The sequence below is a fragment of the Eretmochelys imbricata genome, chromosome 25 (genome assembly GCF_965152235.1).
Source record: "Eretmochelys imbricata isolate rEreImb1 chromosome 25, rEreImb1.hap1, whole genome shotgun sequence".
Taxonomy (NCBI): domain Eukaryota; kingdom Metazoa; phylum Chordata; order Testudines; family Cheloniidae; genus Eretmochelys; species Eretmochelys imbricata.
Genome location: NC_135596.1, coordinates 3,171,804 through 3,198,439, shown reverse-complemented (window position 1 = coordinate 3,198,439; position 26,636 = coordinate 3,171,804). Strand labels below are relative to the sequence as shown.

The 26,636-nt window shown below is 51.9% G+C and overlaps 1 protein-coding gene across 1 annotated transcript; it reads right to left on the bottom strand.

The window, feature by feature from the left end:
* Positions 1-210: 210 nt before the first annotated feature.
* On the bottom strand, positions 211-12,751 carry ANGPTL4 (angiopoietin like 4). Its single transcript, XM_077805455.1, has 7 exons — positions 12,263-12,751; positions 11,520-11,630; positions 10,786-10,918; positions 3,583-3,696; positions 3,391-3,486; positions 1,993-2,268; positions 211-389 (listed from the first exon to the last, which is right to left on the bottom strand). The coding sequence occupies exons 1-7, from the start codon at positions 12,749-12,751 to the stop codon at positions 211-213; spliced, it is 1,398 nt and encodes a 465-aa protein (XP_077661581.1).
* Between the last annotated feature and the right edge of the window lie 13,885 nt (positions 12,752-26,636).

Genomic DNA, 26,636 nt, shown 5'->3' with positions numbered 1-26,636 from the left:
TTGGACCCCGGTAACACTAAGTGGTTATACCTACAGGAAGAGCCTGTTGCTGCATTGCTCCATGCTAGACTCTGCCAGCTAAAGAGCTGCTAATGTGAGGAAAGGTTCCTCTCTGAACTGTCACTGAGGGTTGCATTTCTGGTTTCTGTAAACACCAAGTTACAGAGCTGCAAATCTGCACTCCTTTTAGTCTTTCAAGTGGCAGTTAGGTTAGGATTGTTCCAGCTCTGTGGGTTGAATTTTCAGGGTGGTAGATTTCAGCGGGTAATACCTCCCTTTCCATGTCTTCCAGAAGATGCCCTGTTTCCGCTCATGCCTCTGGCGGGGGATGGAGCGGAAGTACTTTCCGTTGAGGTTAGCATGGCCACAGGTGCTGAACCACCAGCCTCCTAGAAGGAAGGAAGAGGCAGATTTCAGCCAATGGGAATTCTCACAGCTAAAAAGTCCCATAACAGGACAAGAAAATCACCCCAGATTCAGAGCTATTGCTTCACCCTCCCTTCGAAGCACAGTCTGCCCCTGCTGAGCTTTGGAAAGTTAAGAGACCTGAAGTGTGTACATGACATGTGTTTCAGAGGGTCCCATGCTCCCGGGAACTCCAACACTACTTCCAGGTCTGAAGGAGATCAAGCCATGCAGGCAGCTAGGCCTGCATGGCCATCAAAGAGGCCAGATTAATGCAAATACTTTATAGCCCCATACCAGTCATACGGAGCCCTAGGTGGTAGGGCAGATCCATTGATGCAATAGGACACGTTATTAGTTCCGTTTTGCAGTTAGGGAATGCAGGCTGAATTGCAGCAACTTGCCCAGTGACACCCAGCATGGAGGGAGGAGGGGGGCGTATGTGCAGGCAGGGCCGATTCTAGGATTTTTGCGGCCCCAAGCAAAAAAATTTTTGGCCACCCCAGCTTTTTTTTGGCGTCCACCCGCCCCTGGCTCCGCCCCTTCCCCAAATCCCTGGCCCCGCCTCCTCCCCCGGGCATGCCACATTCCCCCCTCCCCAACCCCCTGCCCTAGCTCACCTCTGCTCCGCCCGCTCCCCTGAACACGTGGCAGCTCTGCTTCTCCCCCATCCCTCTCAGGCGAGGGAGAGGCAGCGTGTTCAGGGGAATAGGTGGAACGGAGGTGAGCAAGGGTCGGGATGGGAGTGCAGGAAGTAACCGGGGGGAGAGCGGGGGGTGTGGCCCCAGGAGACAGGAGCAGACTCCTGGATGGATAGGGTAGGTGCGTTACACCGCTAGCAGAGCTAGCCTTGTGGGAAATGCCACCGTTTTGGTTCACACGGGTCGTCTGTTTCATCTGTATTCAGGTTAAAGTTCAAACAAGCCAAACATTCAGACATAGGTGAATTCGCGTGTTAAGTCCACGAACTGGCCTCCTCCTTTGCTTGGATAGTTTGAGTCACTGGGAACAAGCTGGGCCAAGTTATGACTTTGTAACAGAACCTGGAACCATGAGAACGTCACCTGGTTTCAGGTTTGATTAGAGTTGCTCGCCCAGCTCCCTCTGTGGAGCTCATGGTCCCATCCCCATGGAGGAGGAGGATGGCGAGGCAGGCGACAAGGTCAGAGTCAAAATACCCAAATGGCCGTTTCTCACCAGTGCCATCTGCCCCAAGCTGTCGAAAGCAGAGTTCAGTTCACATTGCGCCGAAACAAGGAGGGTCTTACACTGGAAAAGGAGAGCTAGGCTTCAAGCAGCTTGGGGCAGATGGAGGAAGACCTACCCACCAAGAGAAAGAATCATAGAATATCAAGGTTGGAAGGGACCTCAGGAGGTCATCTAGTCCAACCCCTGCTCAAAGCAGGGCCAGACCAAGTACTGTCCCCCCCACCCTCCTTTTTCGGCCCCAGATCCCTAAATGGCCCCCTCAAGGATTGAACTCACAACCCTGACTTTAACAGGCCACTGCTCAAACCACTGAGCTATCCCCCCCCCACAAAAGACTCTTGCTTAGGAACATAGCACCTTGCCTTTGCCAGTACTAACCTGACAGGTGCTTGGCACAATTAGTGTCAGCTTTGAAATCATTGTCCTGATCTCGAGTGGAGAAGGGCAGCTGTCTGAAGTCCCCAAGAGCATTTTCCAGCTCTCCTGACACAGGTCCAAGGAGACTGAGTGTGTAGGCGGTGTTCTCTCCACCCAGGCTGAATAGGAACTGAATAAGCTGAGAGTTTCCTTCCCAGTCTTGCAGCTCAATTGAAAGATTGTACCTTCCCTCTTGGACAATGTGGTATATTTTCTCCAGGCCCAACCAGAAATCACCTGAAACAAGGAACTTTGCATGAGTTGGCATCACACACAAGCGCTATGCAAATCAAGGAAGATGTTAGCATGCAGCGCTAGAATCACTCCAGATTCTCTGGTGTCCACAATGTGCCTAGGAGGTCAGTGGGTGCATGCACCCTTGTGTGGTGAACTTCATAGACTATCAGGGTTGGAAGGGACCTCAGGAGGTTCTAGTCCAACCCCCTGCTCAAAGCAGGACCTTCCCCAACTAAACCATCCCAGCCAGGGCTTTGTCAAGCCTGATCTTAAAAACTTCCAAGGAAGGAGATTCCACCACCTCCCTAGGTAACGCATTCCAGTGTTTCACCACCCTCCTAGTGAAAAAGTTTTTCCTAATATCCAACCTAAACTTCCCCCACTGCAACTTGAGACCATTGCTCCTCGTTCTGTCATCAGCTCCCACTGAGAACAGTCTAGATCCATCCTCTTTGGAACCCCCTTTCAGGTAGTTGAAAGCAGCTATCAAATCCCCCCTCATTCTTCTCTTCTGCAGACTAAACAATCCCAGTTCCCTCAGCCTCTCCTCATAAGTCATGTGTTCCAGTCCCCTAATCATTTTTGTTGCCCTTCGCTGGACTCTTTCCAATTTTTCCATATCCTTCTTGTAGTGTGGGGCCCAAAACTGGACACAGTTCTCCAGATGAGGCCTCACCAATGTCGAATAGAGGGGAACGATCACGTCCCTCGATCTGCTGGCAATGCCCCTACATATACATCCCAAAATGCCATTGGCTTTCTTGGCAACAAGGGCACACTGTTGACTCATATCCAGCTTCTCGTCCACTGTAACCCCTAGGCTGCCTAGCCATTCGGTTCCTAGTCTGTAGCGGTGCATTGGATTCTTCCGTCCTAAGTGCAGGACTCTGCACTTGTCCTTGTTGAACCTCATCAGATTTCTTTTGACCCAATCCTCCAATTTTGGCCCAACTTCCTCAATCCCTTCTCAGCCAGCTGTGCCCACTCGTCCAGCTGGGTATTCTGCTGGGTGAAGATCTTTGGTCCATCTCTGGGAGGGCGGGGTAGCGTGGGCATGGAATTTGCTTGCTGATCTGGAAAAGCTAAAATAAAAAGAATAAAAGTCTTCCATCATCTGCTTACCGCTAAGGTCTCCAAAGCCATTCCTGTAGGCTTCCCAAAGCTGGTCGAAGTCCATGGAGCCATCCAGACGCCTCTGAATCACCGTCCAGCCACCTTCTGCGGATGGAAGAGATTGTTCATTTATTTCAGTTCTGTTATTTCCAAGAACAGTTTGCAGAACCCAGAATGGCCCAGGGTGCTCCCCTCACTTACCAGCAGTCATGTCACAGTAGACTTTGAAAGGCTGAGATCCAAAGGGCTGGATCTGAAACACACCACTGCTTCTCTCCCCTGCCAGGAAGAGCTGCTGGCAATCCAGCGGGAGCTCTGCAAAAAGACAGAGGGGGAATTTAGAAGAAGCTGTCTCAGCATGCTGCTCTCAAACAGTTTTGTTCACACCACAATCCTAGCAGCTACACACTTCTACAAATGAGCCCAGCTTAATCACCACTTTGAATGCTACAGCTAGAGATGGTTTGTACAGCACCTAGCACAATGGGGTCTGGTCCATGATTAGGGCTTTTCGGTACTACAGCAATAAAAGAAGTAATAAAAAATGAAGCCCTAAAATTTTCCAAGGCATTTATCTCCAGGCCCTTGGGCTTGTTTCATTTTGTACAGAAGTTACTACAGGACTCAAAGAGCCCAGGTAAATAGACACCTACAGCCAACCAGAGAACAGGGCCAAGTGTGTAACCCAGGAGGAGGAGCTGGTGAGACAGGTCACATGAGCTATGCAGAGTCTGCAGACCAGGGGCAAACAGGTAGCAGCATGGTGCGGCTTCCGGACATTATCTCTAATGAGGGTAGATCGTAGGAAGGGGTAATGCTCCTTTCCCCCCCACCCCACCCTTGCAGAGGGCAATAGCTGCAGAATATTGTTCTAACTCACCCAGACTACCACTAATGCACAAACTGCTTGCAAGTTCCATCTAGCTCTCAGATGGGACTGTAGTCATGCCAGCTACGCACAGCATTAGGAAGACGTGCTGCCGGATGGCCTAGTGCATGGCTTGTTGACTGACACAACAGCAGGTGTGGAGCAGAGACCATGAGCATACAGTGACCCTTTTGCCCAGAGCCCCTCATAAGACCAATGCCCCCATAAGCAATGAATAGGGGGAAGTGTGGGACCAGGCACAACCCTGGTGGGACTCCCAGTTGCAGGCCAGGACTGGCTCAGACACGGAGAGGGCTGCCCTGCCAGGGCCCGTGGGAAGTCACCAACCGACAGCTGCCACTAAGGCCACTGGCCAGAGGCTCTGACTGTTCCCTGCAAAGCATCAGCAAGACTAATTGTAAACAAAGAGAAGTTCTGCTCCTCCTCTCCCCAGATGCCTGGACTTTGGCCTCGGCTTTACTGTAACTGCCAGCAAATCACCATTTCAACAGAACTGGTAAAAGTCCACTGGGAGCAATCAACAGGCCTAAGAAGAATCCAGTTATAAAACCTGAGTCGAAAGGACAGGAAGGTGTCAGGACATGCAGGGACTTTACCCAGCTTTGCAGAGCATCAAGGAACAGCCACAAAATCAAACAGCTCTTTGTCTGCCTGCAACAGGTGGCAAGAGCCCCTTTCCTAGCACCTCCCCAAACAAAGTGAGGTCTGTTCCTAATGTAGCTGCCTGGGGGAAGCTGGGACAGTGCCCTTTGCATTCAGCTTTGAAACATATTGTCTTTGTTCCCTTGAGCTGAGGGACAAAAAAAATATGTCTAAATGAAGACAGCCCCCTCCTTTGGGTTTGGCGAACTGGAGCTTGGATTCTTGTGCAGCTGCCATAAGCACAAGTTCAAGAGGAACTGCAGGGATGTGAGTGTAAACATGAACTTTCCCCCACTTCCTTTGCCTTGTTCCTCCACTGGGGAGCGCAGGAACTTTGTTCTCAGCACTGAGCTCCCAGGCCTGGAGGGGTTTTACTGTAAAGCAATGTACAGTACGTCTTGCATCATACAAAGTAGCTGAGCTCTGGTGGGGGATGAGCAGCACTTCACACAGCTATTGGGGTTCCAGAGAGAAGCTAGCCTTGCACTGAGGGCTCAGAGAACTCTCTAGGCTCCAGCTCAGAAGGCCCCAGGAGTGGCACTGGACTGGGCGCTGAACTGGCTCCACTGTGCTCCAGCCCATGCTGGAGCTATCTGTCGGGTTTGGTGCAGAGGGCTCTGGAAACGGAGGGACTGCAAGGGAGCATACTCTCAGCAAACCCTCACTTCAGCCTCACACCCCCATTTAGACAGGTTTCAGAATAGCAGCCATGTTAGTCTGTATCCATAAAAAGAAAAGGAGGACTTGTGGCACCTTAGAGACTAACAAACTTATTAGAGCATAAGCTTCCGTGAGCTACAGCTCACTTCATCGGATGCATTCAGTGGAAAATACAGTGGGGAGATTTTATATACACAGAGAACATGAAACAATGGGTGTGACCATACACACTGTACCGAGAGTGATGAGGAAAGGTGAGCTATTACCAGCAGGAGGGGGGGACCTTTTGTAGTGATAATCAAGGTGGGCCATTTCCAGCAGTTGACAAGAACAGGAGCAGGGGAAATAAACAAGGGGAAGTGAGCTGTAGCTCACGAAAGCTTATTGGTTAGTCTCTAAGATGCCACAAGTCCTCCTTTTATTTTTAAGGGAAATAGTTTTACTTTGTGTAATGACACATCCACTCCCAGTCTTTATTCAAGCCTAAGTTAATTGTATCCAGTTGGCAAATTAATTCCAATTCAGCAGTCTCTCCTTGGAGTCTGTTTTTGAAGTTTTTTTGTTGAAGAATTGCCACTTTTAGGTCTGTCATTTAGCACAGCCCCAGCCAATCACCCCCTCCCAGCTGCTGTGGAAGGGAGGTAAGCAGGACGGGGCTGTCCCCCAGCTGGGAAGGAAGGATGGTGCTCTCCCCCCACTCCCCCAACGCTGGGGGTTGGGTGGGACGTGGGGGTCCTCTTTCCATTCCCATCTCTTGGGGTACTGCTGAGAAGGTTCTGTTGCTGCCCTCACAGGAGTGAGATTTTCAGGAATCTTCCCCCCCCCCCCCGAATGTCCATTTGCTCCCTGTGCTGGCCCTGAGCCCAGGGCTCTTGCTGTCAGAGCTCACGCTGAATGCTACAAAGAGTATTGCTAAGGCCTCTCCCACCTTAGTGTCTGGGCAGCAGGTCCAATGGGAAGTGCAAGAAGCAGCACTTGGTGCCAGCCACTCTCCATGTGCCCAGGCCAGCAGACAAAAGAGCCCCTCCCAAACTCCACCGAGCACCCCACCCAGTGGGGTCACACTGTGGGGTTGTTGTTTTTAATATAAAGCAAGTGACACCAAGATGCTACAGGGATGGAAACCCCTGTCCAGGCTTTAAATACCGCTCTCTGCGAAAGGCAGATGCCGGGATAAGGGCTCCCCGCAGCCTCCTTGCACCCGCCCCCCTGCTCTGACATCAGCATCTGAGTCTGAAGTAGGGGAAAGGTTAGCCCAGCCTGGGAACGTGCTGGGGGAGGGGTTTCTTCCCAAAACAATGAAGCAAGCCTGCTCCGGGGGAAGGGGGAGGGACGGTTAGAAAGGACTGTTAACTTTCACCCAATTTCCTTCCAGCCAATCACCGTGCTGCCTTTCTGATCAGCCATGCTCCCCCCTCCCCCAACCCACGTGGGTCGCACCCGACTGTCATAATAGCTATTTTCTTGCTAAGGTCTGAACTTTCACCTAGTTGACTCTTTGGGCAGGTTACTCCTCCTCCCTCCCCCATAACACCATGAAACCAGATGCCCTGAGCAGAGGCGAGGTGGTGGGTTGACAGCTGAAATCACCATTCACCAAGGAGGCACAGCAGGGTAACCTCTCCCCACGCAAGCCTGCACAGACGCCAGCGTTCAAACAGGCGGCCGAACGCTGGCCGTCATGCACCGGCCTCTCGGATTAGCATCAGCACTTGGGCTGGGCCATCAGTGCCAGGTCCCACCAAGTCATTCATAGACAAGACCAGGCTGGACCAGGCCAGTCCAGAGGCGAGCTACCAGATAGGGTGACCAGATGTCCCGATTTTATAGGGACAGTCCCGATTTTTGGGTGTTTTTCCTATATAGGCTCCTATTTCCCCCCACCCCCGTCCTGGTTTTCATACTTCTGTCTGGTCACCCTGCTACCAGAGGGGCTGTTTAGTCATGTCAGGGTTGTGACAAATAGCACCAAACCTTCATCCCAGATCCTGCCCCAGCTCACTCTGCTGTGCCAAGCAAACCGGATCTGGAGAGAGGGCTGAGGAAGGGGCTGGGGTTCTTAGTCTTATCCATTACTTTAGTTTGTCATGGGGCTGGATGCAGGCACTGACCAGTCATCCTAAAGCTTCTGACCAGCAGAGTGGCGGATGCGTGTCTCACACAGGGCCAAACACAGGTGAGTCAGCAGAAATTACGGCAGGGTGGACTTGCCTCCCAGTCTAGGACGTAGACCCAGGGGCTAGAAGAAATCACATGCCGCATTTTCTCAGGACTACTCACTGCTTCCCTCTCTAATCTGACCTAACTATCTGCAGGAATGATGCCTGGATCTCTTGCCAATCCATAAGTCAGGCAGATCACACCACACTGCCCCAGAGAGATTGTTGTTTGCTGGGGCCAAGAATCTTTGAGCAGCTCCTGTTGAACAGTTACCTTGTTGCTGGGCTTTGCCAGATATACCACTCTGCTCAGCTGCTGCTTTGTTCCCCTACTGCAGCAGCTACATTCCTAACTAAGTGAGGTGCAGCTGGCTCCATAACCTCAGCTCATTTTGCTTTAGAAGTCGTAGTTCTGACTTTAGTTTTTAGCATTGTTAGTTGTGAAGCTTTAAATCCCCAGTGGAAGAGCCTGAGCCCACAGGCTCGTAAAAATGAAGAGTGAAGTGTTTATTTAAAAAAAATAAACCCATAAAGGAACGTTAAAACAACAAAGCCCAGCAGAATTACTCCTTGGATGGCCATGTATTTATGGAACGCGCGTCAAGCAGAGAGTAAACACTGTTCCTTGAACACAGGATTGCATTCCAGGCTCAGTTGTTCAAGTGTTTCTTTTACTCCCAGTAGGAACTGTTTGCTTTGCTTTCCCCACCCCACCTTCCCCAACCAAATTATTTTGGAATCCCAGCACTGTTGGGAGACTAGGGTTTAACTTTTGCCTACTTGGCGAGCTGCCAGGGAGGAGAGCGTATGCAGCGTCTGAAGACATGATCCGCCTTTTGCAAGTGATTAAACCTCTTGCTCTTGAGGTTGTTTCAAACTTTCAACTTTTGCACAGTTGACCGAGTGCCATGGAGTCTGTTAACTTGTGTTCACTGGATGTAAATAAAAGGGCCATTCTGAAGTTGCTTAGGGGGCTCATTGCCCACACGACCCCCAGTGCAGCACTGGGGGACGGGCTCTCTATACGCAGGGAGCAGTTCTGGGAACCAACCTTTGGAGTGATGGCTGCTAGGAATGAAGGGAACCAACAGCCCAGGGAGGACACTGGGGCCAGCACTTGCCGGAAGGCTTTCTCCTTGCTGATCACGGCAAAATTTTAATTGCAGTTTCCAGTCAACAAAAGTGATCAGACAAATGAAGAGGAGCTCAAGGTTTGGCCTAAAAGGGGAACCTTGTCCTGAGTGGAACCACCATTGCCATCAACAGAATAAGCATGGCCTGCTCCACAGTGAAAGAGACCCAAGGTTCTGTAACTGTTGGTCCTGCTGACCAGTCTTTGCCACAGCCTATAATAGTCAGTATGCCCCAGCGTAGAGACAGGGTTAGGGGAGATGCTGCCCTCGTAAGAGCATACAAACGGCCATACTGAGTCAGACCAAAGGTCCATCCAGCCCAGTACCCTGTCTTCCGACAGTGGCCAATGCCAGGTATGAACAGAACAGTCAATCAAGTGATCCATCCCGTCTCCCATTCCAAGCTTCTGGCAAACAGAGGATAGGGACACCATCCCTGCCCAGTCTCATGCCAGCCATGTAAGGCAAGGGCAGAGGGGAACTTGGGAAAGGTTTTTAGGAATGTGGTGCTCTAGTTTGCTCCTCATTGTCCTAATATAGAGGACTTTGGTTCCAAGAACCCAGTGTGACCAATGGCTAACCCAACTCAACTGAAAGCTGGCTGGAAGTTCCCCACATGCAGCATGCTATATTTTGGGCTCTCCCTGTCTGCATTCCTCTCTTATGCTCTTTGTTCTCTGCCTAGCCCCTGGCTCTGTGTTTTGCTCTTTCAGGGGCAGCAGCAACCAGGTAATAGCACTTTCTGCTTTCAGTCTTCCCACATGCTAACTAACTAGCCCCCCTCTGAAGCCATTCTGCCTGGAGACCCTCCTGTGCTTGACAGAGGAAACCCACTTGCCTTCTAGATCGTTCTTATTTGGATCAGACCCTTTACGCAGCCAGCCGGAGAGCCTAGTCATTTCCCTAGTCTGCACAGAGCTCCTGTCCGGGGAACAGCCTGCAGTGCATGGCCCAACAAGCCACTAAGCCACTCACCTTGGTCCTGCTTCCACTGAATTCAGCAGGAGTATGCAGTGTGATGGAAGCAGAGCCAGGCTCTTTGTGCAGCCTGAAGGAGGTTGCTCCAAAGGTCACAGGCCCAATGAATGTGCGCACGCGGGGAATTGTCCAGCAGTCCAGAGCACTAATCTGGGACTGGGATTCAAAACCCTGCTCAGCCACAGGCTTCCCAGGTAAGCCTCCAGCTCCCTGCACCTCACTCCCCCTCTGTGCAGTGGAGACAGCCTCAGCACTTCCCTGTTCATGGGGGTGTTGGATGGTGAGGTGTTCAGACCCCAGAGTTCAGAGTAACAGCCGTGTTAGTCTGTATTCGCAAAAAGAAAAGGAGTACTTGTGGCCCCTTAGAGACTAACCAATTTATTTGAGCATGAGCTTTCGTGAGCTACAGCTCACTTCATCAGATGCATACCAGAGTGACACAGGTAGATAGAACCACAGCTTCCCATCTATTTCCTGTCCTTTGCTAGTGGCAGATGAACCCCACCCCCACACTGAGGGATACAGGATATGGGAAGACTCCCCAGTTGCATTTCAACCCCCAGATAGAACAAGATACCTCTGCACAAACCCAATGACCAAGTGCTACCACCCTGGCCTGCCAGCCTCATTCAGCCACTTCATCCATTTAGCTACATGCCTTCAGGCAGAATTAATCTGCCTCCCATGGGCATTCTCCATCTGAGGCTGAAAGACTCCTGTAAAATCCTTAAATCCCTGCCCAACTGGATCCTTGGATCCCTGCTAGATCCTGGATGCCAGACCCTGACCACACAGCAGATCCTTCCAGTTCCACTCAACTCCCGTGAAAGCCAATTTCACATCCTGAATCAGGACAATTGAACCTTTTGTTTCTGGGCTGTAGCTGGAACTGCTGACAGGCCGACTCTGCTCACAGGGTGGGAGGGAGGTGACAGATACTCACTCTGTGGCTGTGCAGGTTCCACACTGGTGTTTTGGCTCTGGTTGGTGGGTCTGATATTTTTCTTCAGGTCTATCCTCCACTTTAGACTCTGAGTTTTGTTGTCCTTAAGATGCAGAGGGATCAACAGATTGACCTGTGCCAAAAGCATGGACAAGTTAGCGACTTTTATGGAGCAGACTTGAAACACTGATCCATAAGTGAGCTGGTCTGCAACCCAGAGCAGTTAGTGGTGACACTGCCTGCCTGCTCCAGGATCAGCCCCGAGTGATGGCTGAACTCACCTGGGCAGATTATACAACCTGTCTGGGGCTCGGAGCGCCTGTGGTTTTGTACAGCCTTGTCAGCCAAGAGTTTATTTTGCAAACAAAGTAAGAGGTAGCAGAGCAGAGCACCTCAGGTCTAGGCCCAGGTCCAATCTATCTGAACCCCCTCCCCCGTTTCAGAGGGTGAGGGGGCTTGGATAAAAGGTTCCCACTTCTAGCCTTTGATCCTCTGGGTCAGACACACACAGAATTTTGTGCAAACACAGCAGGCCCTTTTAAAGCCCTGTGAAGCTAAACGATTCCTTCTACCGTCCCATGACAGCGATGAAGCCCCTGGGCTGGGTCCTGAATTATTAAGTTAGATTAGACTCTCAAGAGGCTCCCAGCCTGCGGCCAGCGTTTGCTGGTGTCCGTCTCTGCTCCCTAGTTGACCCGCTACTAACATTCAGGAAAAGTCCCTGCGGAACTTACTTTGCTCTGCAGGCTTTTAATCTGCAGGTTCTGCTTGTCCAGCTTGTACTGCTGCTGTTTGACCTTCTGCAAAAGCGCCTCGATTCTCCTGTTCTGAGCATCCATTAGGGACTAAAATGCAAAGAAAACGATGAGCTGGCAAACCCCTGTCCCCGCTGCCGGGCGTGGGTCGCTCTGGGGAGGGGCGGCCGGGCGGGCCCGGCTCTGCCCCACGTTTGCCCAGCTCCGAGATCAAGGCTGGGAATCCCCCAGGCTACTTTTGGTTTTTCTGCCTCTGGCGGCTCGTCCGGCACGTAGCGCATGAAGCGCTCAGTTGACAGCGCAGCCAGCCGGCCCCAGCGGCCTCCCCTTCCCGGCAGCAGCCCCCAGGAGAGGTCAAGGCGTCGGCGAGAAGGGAGCGACAGCCAGCCTCGCCGGGTCGGGGGCTCACCCAGACCGCTGTCCCTGGGAGAGCGGCGAGCGGCCCGGCACGTGTACGCACCCCCGGGCAGGGGCAGGGAGCGCGGGGGACCCCCGGGCAGGGGCAGGGAGCGCGGGGGACCCCCGGGCAGGGGCAGGGAGCGCGGGGGACCCCCGGGCAGGGGCAGGGAGCGCGGGGGACCCCCGGGCAGGGGCAGGGAGCGCGGGGGACCCCCGGGCAGGGGCAGGGAGCGCGGGGGACCCCCGGGCAGGGGCAGGGAGCGCGGGGGACCCCCGGGCAGGGGCAGGGAGCGCGGGGGACCCCCGGGCAGGGGCGCACTCACCTGCAGCGTGCCCAGCTCCGTGGCACTCTGGTTCTCCGAGGGCCGCCCCTGCAGCACCTGCCGGATCTTGCCCTCGAGCTGCTCCAGCCGGTCCTGGATCTCCGCCTTGTCCCCGGCCATTTGCTGCAGCTTCTCGCGCAGCGCCTCGGAGAGGCTGAAGAGCTCCTGGTCCTTGCCCTGCAGCTCCCGCACGGCGGCCCGCAGCTGCCCGCCCTGCTCCTGCGCCTCGCGGGTCTGGCGCAGCAGCAGCCCCAGCGAGCCGTTGTGGGCACTCAGCCGGCCGCCCAGCTCCCGCAGCTGCCCCTTGGTCTTGTCCACGTGCTCCTTGAGCCCGTGGCCCAGCTGCAGCAGCCCGTGCGCGATCACGTTCACCTCGTCCCAGGAGGCGAACTGCACCTTCCTCTCCTTGCTGCCGGCCGGGAAGCCGCCCGCCCGGGGGCCCAGCCACGCCGCCGCGCACAGCATCAGGGCTGCCCCCGCCAGCCGCATGGTGCCCGGGAGCGCAGCCCGGGGGCCCGGCGCAGAGCGCAGCCCGGGGGCCCGGCGCAGAGCGCAGCCCGGGGGCCCGGCGCGTGGGAGCGCAGCGCAGCCGGCCCGGTGCAGAGCGCAGCCCGGGGGCCCGGCGCGTGGGAGCGCAGCGCAGCCGGCCCGGTGCAGAGCGCAGCCCGGGGGCCCGGCGCGTGGGAGCGCAGCGCAGCCGGCCCGGTGCAGCAACCGGCTCAGCCTAAGCGGAGTAAACACCCAGACCCGGCCGCTCCCCTTTTATAGCCTCCCAGTGCACCTCGCCGCTCTGCTTTGCATAATGACGGGGGAGTGCCCTGGGGAGCGGCCAGGGAGCGTCTCTGGTTTCTCCGCCTGCCTCCCCGCGCAGCGCAGCCTGGCACGGGGAGAGGGGGCTGAGCCCAGCTCCAGGCGTGCAGGCCCCCTTGCCAGCGTGTCTCCCTCCAGGCTGGAGCTGCGGTCTCCCGGGCACGCGGGAGCTCTTGGGGCCGGGCCCTGCTTGGCGTGTGAAGTTGGAAAAGGCCGGGAGCCCCCAGTCCCTACCTGGCGGGAGGGGATGAGCTGCTTCCAAAGGCGGCTCTGGGAGTTCCCTGCTGGGGACCTGCCGTCCCAGCCGCCACCGCCCTCCCAGCCCCGGCGTTGCTCTCCAGGAGCCCGCTAAGAACCGGACGAGGCGTCACCCAGGGGCGCCGCTGTGGGTTTCCTCCGGAGAAGGGAGTACCCCCGAGCGAGCCTCCCAGACACAACCCAGGGAACCGCGCCTTTGCCTGCACTAACCGCCACAAAAACACCTTGTGCCCTGGCCCAGTCCCAGCCCTCTTAGAGCAAACCACCAGCAAGACCCTTGGGCCTGGTGGGGAGCCTGGCTCGGCTGCTCCAAGCCAGCCCATGGGGCACGCCTGGGTGCCACTGACCATGTCACCTCACCCCTGTGAAGGAAAAGCCCCATCAGCTGCAGGCCTGGACCTACCCTGAGGAGGGGGCTGCCCTAGGGCTCCATCTGGATGCTTTGTGCAGGGATAAGGCCTTGTGCCCTTCTCAGTCTCCTTTCCCTGCTAGATTTCAGCTGCATGTTCTCCCCTTTTGGCCCAGGGACTGGCTGGGGTGGGCATGCTGGGGGCAGTGCTGACTGGGGGCACTCCATTGATGGGCATAGCACTGCCCGGGAGGGCAGCATGTGCCACTGCCTAGCCAGCTCTCTGTTTTGGTGAGTTTGGGTGCCCACCCTCTGCCTTGGTACCAGTGGGTTTAGATGGTTCTGTCTCATTCTTGGGGGTGTGAGTGTGTTTGCCCTGTTTTCTGGTGGTTTGGGTGGTTCATAGAGTTTATGGCCAGAAGTTTATGACCATTAGATCATCTTGTCTGATCATCTTGTTCCTGTACATCACAGGCCATTTCACATTGCCCAGTTACCCCTGGATTGAGCTGTTAATTTGTGTTTGGCTAAAGCATCTTCCAGAAAGGCACCAGCCTGCATTTGAAAACCTCAGGAGATGGAGAATCCACACTTCCCTTGGTAGTTTGTTCCAATGGTTGATCACCCTCCCTGTTAATAATTTGTGCCCAATTTCTAATGTGAATTTGCCTGGCTTCAGCTTTCAGCCACTTGATCTTATTCTGCCTTTCTCTGCTAGATTAAAGAATCCTTAGTACCTGCTGTTTTCTACCAGAGAAGATAGTTATATACTGTAATCAAGCCATTGCCCAATGATTTTTTGGATAAACTAAATAGACTGAGCTCTTTAAGTCTCTCACCGTCTGGCATTTTCTCCAGTCCTCAAATAATGTTTGTGTCTCCTTTCTGCATCTTCTCCAATTTTTCAGCATCCTTTTAAAAACATGGACCCCAAACCTGGATGCAGTATTGCTGTATTGTCTCACAATGCTGTATACAGAGGTAAAATGGTCTCCCTGCACCTACTCTCTACTCTCCCACTTATACGTTGCAGGATCGCATTAGCCCTTTTTTGCTACAGCATCACAGTGCGAGCTACTTTTGAGTTGCTTGTCTACTATGACCCCTAAATCCTTTGGAGTCCCTGCTTTCCAGGAGACAGAGACCCATTCTGTGGCTGTGGCCGACACTCCTTGTTCTTAGTTGTATAACTGTGCATTTGGCTGTATTGAAAAACATTTTGTTTGAATAGCCCTCAGCTTCCCAGATCACTCTGACTGACTGCCCTGTCCTCAGCAGTAGTTACCACTCCGCCAACCCTTGTGTCATTGACAAACGTTATGAGCAGCGATTTTACATTTACTTCCAGATCACTGATAAAAACATTGAATAGCATCTAGTCCTGGTCCAGGCAGAACCCCACTAGAATCGCCTCTGTTCGATGATTCCCCAACTGTAGATGACAACCACGTTTTTGAGATCTGTCAGTCAGCTGGTTCTTAAGCCATGTAACGTGTGCGCTCGTGATGTGCTATAGAGCTAGGTTTTTAATTGAAATGTTGTGCAGTATTAAGCTAAATGCCAGATGTGAGTCTAAGTATATTGCATCTACGCAATTCGCGTCATCAATCAAACTTGTGTTCAAGTAGCCCAGTGGTTTTCAAACTGTGGGGCATGGCCCCTAGGCTCTGCCCTAGAGGGACATGGAGGAACCTTTGCGGGGGAACCTTGAGCAGCGATGCCAGGCAGCTTGGACCAGCTCCGCGCAATGGGGCTCAGGGAGGGAGCTCTGCCACCTCCACCCTGACTCCCCTCAGCAGGCTGGCCTGTGGATCAGTGTCAACATCCACTCCCAGCAGCCCCTGTGCCCAACACTGGCTCCACCCCCAGAGACCATTGCCTTCCCCCACCCAGAAAACCCGAGGTGGGAGGAGCAGGTATTGTGTCCATTTTTGTCTGGTTGCAGGGGAGCGACCAAAAATTCTAACTCAAAGAGGACAGGGTGGAGGGGCTAAGTTCAAAAAGTTTGTAAACCGCTATGTTAGCCAGTGTTAAGGGCATTGCTTGGTTCTTTCTGTTAGGAGAAGTTGATGAGTCAGGCGTTGCTTTGGTGTGGTCCTATTTGTTTACAAAGGGTGTCCACACAGTCCTGTTTCCCTGACCACAGTAGGAACTAACAAGCAGTAGCAGTTTCCATGGTTACTGTTGGCCTCTGCAGTGACAAAGCCCTGGCTAGGGTGATTTAGTTGGTGTTGGTCCTGCTTTGAGCAGGGGGTTGGACTAGATGACCTCCTGAGGAGGTCTAGGGTAGGGAATTGGGGTGCAGGCTCTGGGAGGGAGTTTGGGTGCAGAAGGGGTGAGAGCTTGGGCTCTGGGAGGGAGTTTGGGTGGGGGAGAGGGTCTGGGGTGCAGGTTCTGGGAGGGAGATTGGGGGCTGGAGGGTTTGTGGGGAGGCACCACCCCCACAGCGTCCCATTGGCTGCAGGGGCACTCGGGGCGGGGGCAGAGCGTGAAGGCACAGCCCTGCCCCACCCCGAGGTCACAAGGAGGGGCCGGCAACCACTGGAGCGAGCAGGCAGACGTCACTCAGCTCCATTGTGCTGCCGGGGCCCCTGGTGGGGGGGAAAGCACCCGGGGGGCCCCAGGTGGGGCCAAGGGAGAGACCCAAAACTGCTGGAGCCCTGCGGGCCACATTGGGGAGGCTCGTGAGATGCAGATGGCCTGCGGGCCGGGCATTTGAGACCCCTGCCTTCAACCATGTCTGGGATTGATGGGGCTATTAACACCTTCCAGCCTAATGCTTGTAATTTTATGAAATAATGAAATCAGGTCAGTTTGACAAAACCTGTTTTCCATGTTTCGTTGTTTTAATTATATTCCCATCCTTTAATTCCTTATCAGTTGAATCTCATATCAGCCTTTCTGTTATTTTGCCTTGGATTGATGTCAGGCTAATAGGCCTATAGTTACCCAGGTCACCCCACTTACTCTCTCTGAATATTGGAACAACATTAGCACTCTTCAGTCTTCTGAATTTTCCCTGGCATTCCAAGGTTTATTAAAAATGAACCTATGCAGGCCAGAGATCTCCTTAGCCGGTTCTGTAAGGACTGTTATCGGGCCTACTGATTTAAAAAGGTTTCTCTCTCAAGTAGATGTTGTTTAACACACTTCTTAGTTACTAATGGATTAGAAAGTACTTCATCATCATCAGGATATACACATATCATCCTGCTTCTTTCTAAACACAGAACAGAAATATTTATTGAACACTTTTTCCCTGTTCTTAAGGGCTTGGGTGAGTCTGCCTCATTCTTGATATGTTGTGGTAGTTATGTCCCATTATCAGTGGGTTTGGTGGTTTTATCCCATTCTTGGGGGGGGTTGGGTGGTTCTGTCCCATTCTTTATGGGTCTTGGTGGTTCTCGCCTGTTCTTGTGTGTGTGTATGGGGTTGGGTGGGTCTGTTCCATTCTGGATGGGTTTTGGTGGTTCTGCATTGTTCCCAGAGGGTGTTGAGTGGTTCTGCCCTATTCTCCGGTCAGGGGTTGGTTGGTTGGTTCTGTATCAGTATAGTACATCCAGGTGCAGGTGATTGTTGGTGAGAACAGAAGTTGGGGGCGATGAGAAATTATTGTTGCTGGGGAAGCTGCTGGTGCTGAGTTTAACTGAAGGCCATTGTTTTCCCCCAATGAGCATGTGGGCCTGGGCCATAGTGTCTCTGCTGTAGGTTATCTTCTGCCATCAGAAATCAGGGCACAGGCAGGACCCATCAGCACAATGTCCCACAAAGGGAAGGCTTCACCAATCTCTCCCCTCCATCCTGGGCTTGCAGTGTGTTTAGTGCCAGTCAGATTTTGCAATGGGGGAAGTGGTTATTCACAAATATACAAATGAGAGCGGGATGTAAATTATCTGGGTTTTATAGAAGGCTGCACATTACACCATCTCTAATGTTTGCTCAGCAATAATCTCCCACATCCCTTGTGTTGGCCTAATTCCTATTTTCTATCAGGTCGTTAGTGCCTCAGGTCAGCTCTTGATCAATAAATGCCAAAGCCCATCCATTCAAACAACGCTCAGCCAGTGACAGGTCAATGGTTCAAGGTAATGCTGGGAAAAGCATCCCTGGCAGCTGAGGTCTCAGGCTGAGTGGCCGTACAGGATGGCTCTGGTGTCCAAGCTGAGGAGGTGAGTGGATGTGAGCCCCATTTCTACCCCCAGCTGGGGTCACAACTCCCCATGGCTAAATGGAGGGGCCTAACCCACTGTCTTTCTGTTGTAAAAAGGGGTTATGGGCTGGAATAGGCAGAAAGCTGCTGCTCTAGCCTTCCCTTCCCTGCTGCTTCCCTTGGTCTGCGTTCATCATCTCCCAGGCCTTCTCTCCTCCTGTGCCGTCTTTCCATCCCTCTCTCTTGGGTCTGTCTGGTCCACCACCACCACCCCCCCAACAGCCCCCTGGAGCCTGCTCCCTTCTGGATCCTTGCTCTGTGCCTGCCCCATCTCTGCATGGAGGAGGAGCAGGTGCTGGGCACAGAGCCCAGAGGTCATTTTATCAACAGGGATTTGTGAAAAAATTTTCAAATATACATTGTTTAACCTCTGGGACGGTTTGATTTCCCAGAGGCATCTCCCAAAGAGTGGCTGCTGCCTTCTCTCTCCAGTCCCCGGCTCTTGGGTATGTCACGTGGGGTGACTGCCTTGAAATCCTCAGCCCCCATGTCCTCAACTGAGTTCTGGGAGGGCCATTATGCAGTGAGGTGAGGGGAGAGGTACCTCAAGTACCTGGCCTGGTCTGCACTAGATTTTTCCCTCCCCAGATTTCCCCATGAAGACGAGGAGCCTCCTGTCCCCTGCCAGGCTCATTCTATATCCTGGGGGTTGTAGTGTGGGGGAGTCACATTCATTGACATGCTCCGAAGCGCAATTTCCCAAGGTCGAGGCTGTCAGGTCAGTCATGTCAGCAGACTGCACCCTGCCCAAGTGTGTGTGCCAACAGGATAAGGTCTGTAATGTAGCCAGCCCTCAGAGCCCGAGGGCGGCTGGGAGCAGGGGCAGAAACCTGTCTCTCCAGATCTCTGGAAAAGTCCGAGGAGAGAGGAGGGGTGGGCAGGGGACAAAGGGAGAAGGTGGAAAAAGAGAGGAGACAGCAGAAGGAAAAGAGCAAGAAACAAATGACCCAGAACCACCTTGTCTGCCCCCCGCCACTGCCAACACCCAACCACATGCAAATAAGAAAGTGGGGGAGGGATGGCTCAGGGACCCAGAAATGGGGAAAGAAGGAGAAATCAGGGAGATGTCCTGGCCTCTGGGAGGGGGAGCAAAGCCCTGGCTGGGCCTTCTGCATCCCCTCCCCTCCCTCAACAACCCTCACCCCAGCAGCCCTGCCCCCCACCAGTCCCCCTCCCATCAAAAAACCCCCATTCCCAAAACATTCCTCACCGAAGACCCCTACCCCAAACACCCCCGCACCCTTGCTCCCTCTTTTCTCTCTCTCCCTCCTCTCTCTTTTTATCATCAGTCACTTTTTTTGCGGGGGGGGGATTTCTACTTTTGAAAATGGCCCAGAAGCTGAAGGAAACGAAGGAAAAACCCTGAATGAAAAGAAATGATGAATATGATGAAAAAAGGGTGTGGAAAATGGTAAAACATGGTGAACCTCATTGCTTTTCCTGACGATGTTTGATTGTGAAGAAAAGAAGGGAAACCCCTTTTCATTCAAAACCTTTCACCTCACTAGAGTCACTAATAATACTCACTGTCCTTTTGTGTCCGTCCACATGTCCTGAAGATTTCTATTGGTTCTGCAGCTAGACACCAAGTCTGATGCAAAAGGCCCAACTAACAGCAAGACCCATGGAGAAATTCCCCCCAATTCCCCCCCCCCGGAAATTGTTCTTCCTTTTTATCCTTTCCCCAGTTTTCCAGTGTTCTTGAGAAAGGGCACCAGGCATGAAAAAGTGTGCTCCTTTTGAGTGTGCAATCAAACAGAGGAATTTGAGGTTCAAATGCATTTAAGCGAGAGTCTCAACAACCTCTCAAGAGTTCACGAAAATAGGAATCAGAGAACACTTGTGGGTCATTGGGACAAACAAAGAAACTCTCTTTAAAGTATCTTATTTGTCTAGGTCAAAGACATCAAGACAAATGAATCCCTGGTGTAAATCCATTGACCTCACCGGAAGATGAATGGATGAATTTGGTTCATATATTTATTCACACTAACTTTTCTCCTGCAGTTTTTTTCTGTATTTTTAGTGCTTGAACTGAAATAAGGGAGATATAATGGAACATGCAAAACACTGTTTAGGAAGCACAAAAGTTCTGCATTTTACTTTGTGTGTATTTTACTATTGAAAAGTCTCTGATATGCCAAGAAAAATATTAATTTTTAACAAACAAAAATGGAAAATCCCCCAAGGCTCTGAGTTACTTAGTGCTATAAACCAACCTCAGTAAAGTCAGATACACTTAGCGGGACTCGTCAGAACCTGTTCTGTTTCTCAGTGTATTTCTCTAGGGTTCTAGGTTTCACTTCTGCCCTTTTGTAGAGAAATGTGCATAACTCTACAAATCTCTGAGCTCCAGTGAAATGCCTGTCAGATTCTGCCCTTTGGTTATGGTTCTGCCCACGATCTGAGTGGGAATTAAATTTCTGACTCTGAGCTTTGGGTAACATAGCTCCTTATTTTGATCAGCTGTGGGTCTCTGCTTACATATGGTTTTCTGCTATGTGCTTTAACCTGGCTGTCTTATCCATTCTTTCACCATCACTGGCTAAGTCACTGTGATTAGCTTTGGCAGACGAATAAACAGTCACAGCTGAAATTGCAGGGCTCAACCTGCCTTGCAGCCACCTGAGCTGTGATCCTCCAAGATCTCGCTACTTGGCAAGGAGCTCCCCGGGAAGCACTCAGATACTGAAAGAAAGAATGTACTTGGGAGTCTTCTTCCACACCTGTACTGAATAACTGCACCAGTGTGTGGCTCTGCAGCTGCCCTTCAGAGGAGCTGTAAAATGGAGGTCCTGACCCCTGGGGGGTCATTAAAGCACCCATGGTGCTTTCAGTGTTAGCCCCAGAGTCCTGGTCAAACTCTAGCCCTGGCAGCTGGGGTCTGCCTCTAAATTCACTCTGCTTTTAGAAATGGGTGGATTTGTCTTCACTTCCGCTGGAGCTTAAGCAACCGATGTCTGTGAATGCTCTGAGATCCCCAGCTCAAAGGCACACCAGAAGCACACAGCGTGTCATTGCTCAGAGGCAGGGTGTGTGGTTACGATATACTGAGCAACGCCCCCCAGTGCTCACCCCCAACCCTGACAGCGACTGTCACAAAATAGGGACAGGAAAACCCAGCAGAAAAGGTACCTGAGTGATGTGTCCGGGATGGGTCTGTTCCCATGTGGGTCTCTTCTCACCCAGCAGATGAAGGATATTCCAAGCGTATCAATAACTTGAGTATGTTGTACGGGAATCACTTAGAGCTGCACTGCGCTGGGTCCAGCACCAGTGGGAGCTGTGGGGCCCTGCTGTCCCACATCTCCTAGAGCAGGGGTGGGCAAATTACGGCCTGCGGGCTGGATCCAGCCCACCAGCCATTTTAAGCCAGCCCTTGAGGTCCTGCTGGGGAGCGGGGTCTGGGGCTTGCCCCACTCCAGCCAGGGAGCAGGGTCAGGAGCCGCTCCACGCGGCTCCCAGAGGCAGCACCATGGCCCCCCTCTGGCTCCTACATGTAGGGCAGCCAGGGGGCTCTGCTTTGCACACTACCCCTGCTCCAAGCGCTGCCCCCGCAGCTCTCATTGGCTGGGAACTGCAGCCAATGGGAGTGGACAGGGCAGCGTGCAGAGCCACCTGGCCATGGTTCCGCATAGGAGAAGGAGTGGGGACATGCCGCTGCTTCTGGGAGCTGCTTGAGGTAAGTGCTGCCTGGAGCCTGCACCCTTGAGCCCCAACCCTCTGCCCCAGCCCTGATCCCCCTCCCGCCCTCCGAACCCCTCAGTCCCAGCCCGGAGCACCCTCCTATACCCCAAACTCTTCATCCCCAGCCCCACCCCAGAGTCTGCATCCCCGGGCGGAGCCCTCACACGACCACCTCCCCAGCCTGGAGCCCCCTCCTGCACCTTGCACTCCTCATTTCTGGCCCCACCCTGGAGCCTGCACCCCCAACCTGAGCCCTTACCCCCTCCCACACCCAACCCCAAATTTCTGAGCATTCATGGCCCGCCGTACAATTTCTATTCCCAGATGTGGCTCTTGGTCCAAAAAGTTTGCCCACCCCTGTCCTAGAGCTTTCCAGGACTCAGGGACGCATCCCCATTCCCAAACCCCCACACCTCTGTGGAGGACACTGGCTGGTCCTGTCCCAAAAGCTGTGGCCTTGCTTCTGCCTCCCCCAGCAACTTCCCCACTTTGGCTCCTCATCATGTGCTCCTGGAGGAGTTGTGCCAGAACAGACCCTGCTGCTGTTCTGCCTGGCCTGGGCCGTGGAAGCCTCTGGTATACACTCCCCTTGCTGACTGACATGGCGGGGGGGGTGCCTAGCGCTGCCCCAAAAGAACAGGGAATTGTGGCTAGGACACCGCTGCTGACAGAGGGTGCTCCCTCACTCACACAGAGCTATCCCTGGAGTCGGGTTCTTCTCAGTGCGAGATGGGGGGAAGGATCCTGGGGCCTAACCCTCCAGTCCCTGGGGGAGGAGATCACCAGCAAGGTTCTCCCCGATCCCACTGTCCTGGCTTGGCCTTGTGGTGGAGGCCAAGAGCCCTGCCCCAAACCCTAGCAGGCCCCCCGGGAGTTCTCAGGCAGCCAGCACTACCCTGGCAGCGGCCAAGTGCTTCTGCATTGGTGCTGGTCCCTGGCACCATCTCTTGGAGTTCCCTGACTCCAAGAAGGCCAAGAATCCCAGCCCCTCACCACAGGCCAGAGACTCCGGGCTGTGATACTTTCTGCTGACAATGTTCTGCAGCCTGGGTCTTGATTGGGGTGGGGAGGGGAAGGGGATTCAGGGGAATAATGACGTGCAACCCTGGCCATGCCCCTGACCTGCCCACTCCTCCCCTGTACCTGCCCTGTCTCCTCTCTGCTTCTGCACCTGCCCTGGGCGAGGCAGAGCCCCCTGTCCAGCATGCGGTGATGACAGGAGGCAGTGGCTCACTGCCTCCTTCTGAGAGGAGAGGGGCAGATCGGAGCATGAAGGGTCTGCCCCACATGTGGCACTAAGGGGCTGATTGGCTCATAATGATTAAACTTCAAAAAGTCAAAAGAGAAACCAGCCCGAGGACTGCAGGGCAGGCCAAGGATGGGCCAAGTTCTGCCTTTCACCCTGCGTGTGGAACTGCTGACACATCCCCATTCAGCTGCCCCAAGCCGGCTGGGAGGCTGGTTTTTTCTGCCCCGTATTGCTTTGCCAGCGTTTCCCTGAATTTCCCCTGCTGGCTCATCAGGGTCTGCATTGTCTCTGTTGCAGGACCTGGCAGGAATGGAACATTTCTTGTCCCTCGTTTTCTGGCTAGGGATTCACATTTACTTCTTCTGACATGGTCTTGTCAGATGAGTTCTGCAGGGCAGGGCTGTCCCTCCTACAGGCTCAGCCAGCACCTAACACAGTGTGAGTGCTGCTAGAATATAATTAACAGCCAGGGATAGCCAGCCCATTTTACACAACATTGGCACTCTCTTGTGCACATGGCTATCTTGTAGTAGGTTTCCCTCTGAAGAGCTGGGTTCTGGTGATGCTGAGCGGAGGGCAGGAGGAGTGGTCTGTGGTTATTGTCTTTGTTCTGATCTTTTCTCCATACTGTTCCTTCCCATGCTGACCCTGGAGGTTATTGTGTAAAAGTTCAGCATGATCTGAACTTGATTGAATGCCTGCAGCTGCTGAGCCTGGTGATGGTTACTAACGTCACTGAGTAAGATGGGAAACTTGCTGATTTACAGGAAGGCTGATCAAAAGACTGCTTTATTGTTAGCAACAGGCATGCCACCACATAACAGAGAAGATTGAAGTAAAGGGGGAAACAGGGTATTTTAGGTTTGGAAAATAAATTCGGATCTTCCCCAAGAACCAATATTCCTGAGGTAGTGAAGTTATGTCAGCCTGGAACACAGGCTCCTGATAACTGCCCTGAACTGGGTCTTGGGGATGGTTCCAAACCGCCATCAAGGCCAGCCCCACTAGGAAATCAAGCAGGGGCTGACTGAGCTTGAGGCATGCTCTACACACAGATTTTTTTGCTTAGGGGTGTAATTTTTCCCCACTCTAACTACACTGGTACAAACACTGGGATGGACATGCAGGGCTGGCCTTAGGAAAAATTGCAGCCTGAGCACCCCCCTCCCCATCATCCCTGGCCTGCACAGATCCCTGGGACCCCCCCACCCCATCACCTCTAGGTCCTATGGCCTCCCAGCGTGTTTAATTTGTGCTGAAAGAGATGCCAGAGCTCAGCCGTAGCTCAAATTAGGCATTGGCAGGGCGGCCTGACGCTGGCGGGTGCTGGCCAGGCACCCAGCTCTGAAGGCAATGCCACGGCCAGCAGTAGCGCAGAAGTAAGGGTGGCTCTCCAGGATGATACAGTTCCTGTTGTTCCTTTATTCTTTTGAGTTGGAGCTTAAGTCTGTCCACTTCTGCCTTAACTTCCAGTTCCTGCAATCGAATATATGCCATTCTCTGTTCATGTTCAAAGCACAGGCGTTCTCTTTCAGCAGCTTCTCCTTCCATATCAGCTACTTTTTGCTTTTGTTCAAGTTCCAGCTGCTGGTTTCTAACCGCAAACATTTTAGCTGCGTCTGCTTCCTTATCACGGGCAATTAATAGATTTTTCAGTTCCTGCTCTGGAGCCTTTTGCTTAAAAGACCACCCTCTCTGTAAGCAAAAGTCTTACAGGCTTTTTCTATCAGGATCTTGATCATGGGTCACTCACTGTAACTGATTTTTAACCCTTAAACTCTCCAATATCAAAATAAAATTTTGACAAGCGTGTGGTTCTGATCCAAAAACCCAATTAACCTGCGATAATGTGTATCCAAGCACGACTATGCCACTGTGACCGGGGTCCTAGTGGGGGCCAGCTGTGGTCACTCAGTTAGGGTGATCTGCAAAGAATGGGGCAGCCAAACCCTAAAAAGCTGGTGGATATTCCAATACTTAGATTTACCAAACCAGCACAAAACAGCTTCTTTATTATTTTCCACTGAATGCATCTGATGAAGTGGACTGTAGCTCACGAAAGCTTATGCTCAAATAAATTGGTTAGTCTCTAAGGTGCCACGAGTCCTCCTTTTCTTTTTGCGAATACAGACTAACACGGCTGCTACTCTGAAACCTTCTTTATTACCTCACTGGTTACTCAGAAGACCAAACACAGTTCCCTTAAAGTGATCCAACCTCAGGCCTCCATCCAGGTACCCATATCAAACATGATGATTTCTGAAAATCTTATTTCATCATATAAAAGAAAAGGTTTTACCAACCCCAGAGAATCGGGCACATCACCTCCCAGGTTAATGAATGTTTCAGATCTTACCCAAATACACGTTACAGCCAATTCTTATTGACTCAACTAAAATTTATTAAAAAACAAAAAAGAGAGGGTATGGTTAAAAGATCAATTTACATACAGACATGAGTTCAGTCCGTTGAGGTTCAGATTCATAGCAGAGATTGTGAACTTTGTAGTTGCAGAGAGCTCTTTCAGAAATAGTTCAGAGTTTATAGTCCGATGTCCAAATCTCGTATTCAGGGCGTAACAGCATAACTGGGACCTCAGTCTTGTGTCTCAAACTTCCCCTGATGAAGCCTAAGCAGATCTGAGATGACAGAATCAGGACCCAAGGGTCTTTTTATACAATGTTCTGGCATCCACTTGACCACACAGTCCTGGTTAAACAATAGGCTTTTGATGTAACCTTTTGCTTTGTAAACACCACCAGTAATTAGTTACACAAATTAACTTAGGGCAATTTATCCATTAGGCAGTGTATTACAAACTTCAAAGAAACGTATAGACAATTACATTATTTTACCCCTTTCAGAATAACGGCCGTGTTAGTCTTACCCAAGATTCATCCAAATGTTAATATTCCCTTTTGATCTGTGAATCAATAGTTATCGGGACAGACAGGAACTGTCTGTTTACAGGTAGCACCTAAGATACACACAATTAGTATTACTTCTAACAACATAGCTTTGCATTTCAAAGTTCTAGCCTATTTAGCATGAATGGCCCTAATTATCATTCTCATACCTTCCTTACATGTCTTTAAAGGTGGGCTTTGGGTCATTCAGCGTGAACGCTGTTTAACCCTTTCTAGCCATGGATCACACACACATTTGATACCTTAAGCTTATGCTCAAATAAATTGGTTAGTCTCTAAGGCGCCACAAGTCCTCCTTTTCTTTTTGCGAATACAGACTAAGATGGCTGTTACTCTGAAACCTGATATTTGATACCTTGTACACTATCTTTAGTAAAGATAAATAAAAATTAATAAATACTGCTTACCTTCTCTAACAGACACATTGTGTTACTGCCATTATCGCTTCTATTTTAGTCAATTGTTTTTCACTTAAAACATAATTTTAACATATGCGATTAAGGTTTTTCTTTCTATTTTATTAAGAAAGGGAATTAATTTTTCCAATTATTTTGGCATTTACGTTTACCGATCACAATCATGTATGTGACTCACTGACATTGGACTCTATCATTGCTATTGGTATCAGAGCTGGAACTGCGTTTATTTTCATGCAAATTTTAAGTTATTTTACAGATATAACTAAAAATACAATTTGAAAATAAGCGACTTTCATCTGCCCAGTGTCTGTAGTTCTGTGTTTAGCTAATTTTTTTTAAACGGGCACTGCTAAGGTTAGTACAAGCTAAAGTTACATTCTAGGAGGATACTATTATTGGACTGTACCACTTTAAATAATGACTGACAAAGCACAATATGATAATAACAGTAATAATGATAATTAC

Bases quoted from the DNA above. Each gene is read 5' to 3' on its own strand.
- ANGPTL4 (XM_077805455.1), bottom strand. From the start codon at position 12,751: ATGCGGCTGGCGGGGGCAGCCCTGATGCTGTGCGCGGCGGCGTGGCTG. The intron at 11,631-12,262 runs GTGAGTGCGCCC...TTTGCATTTTAG, and splicing joins CGGAGCTGGGCACGCTGCAG to TCCCTAATGGATGCTCAGAA. The intron at 390-1,992 runs GTTAGTACTGGC...CCTTCCTTCTAG, and splicing joins TTGTGCCAAGCACCTGTCAG to GAGGCTGGTGGTTCAGCACC.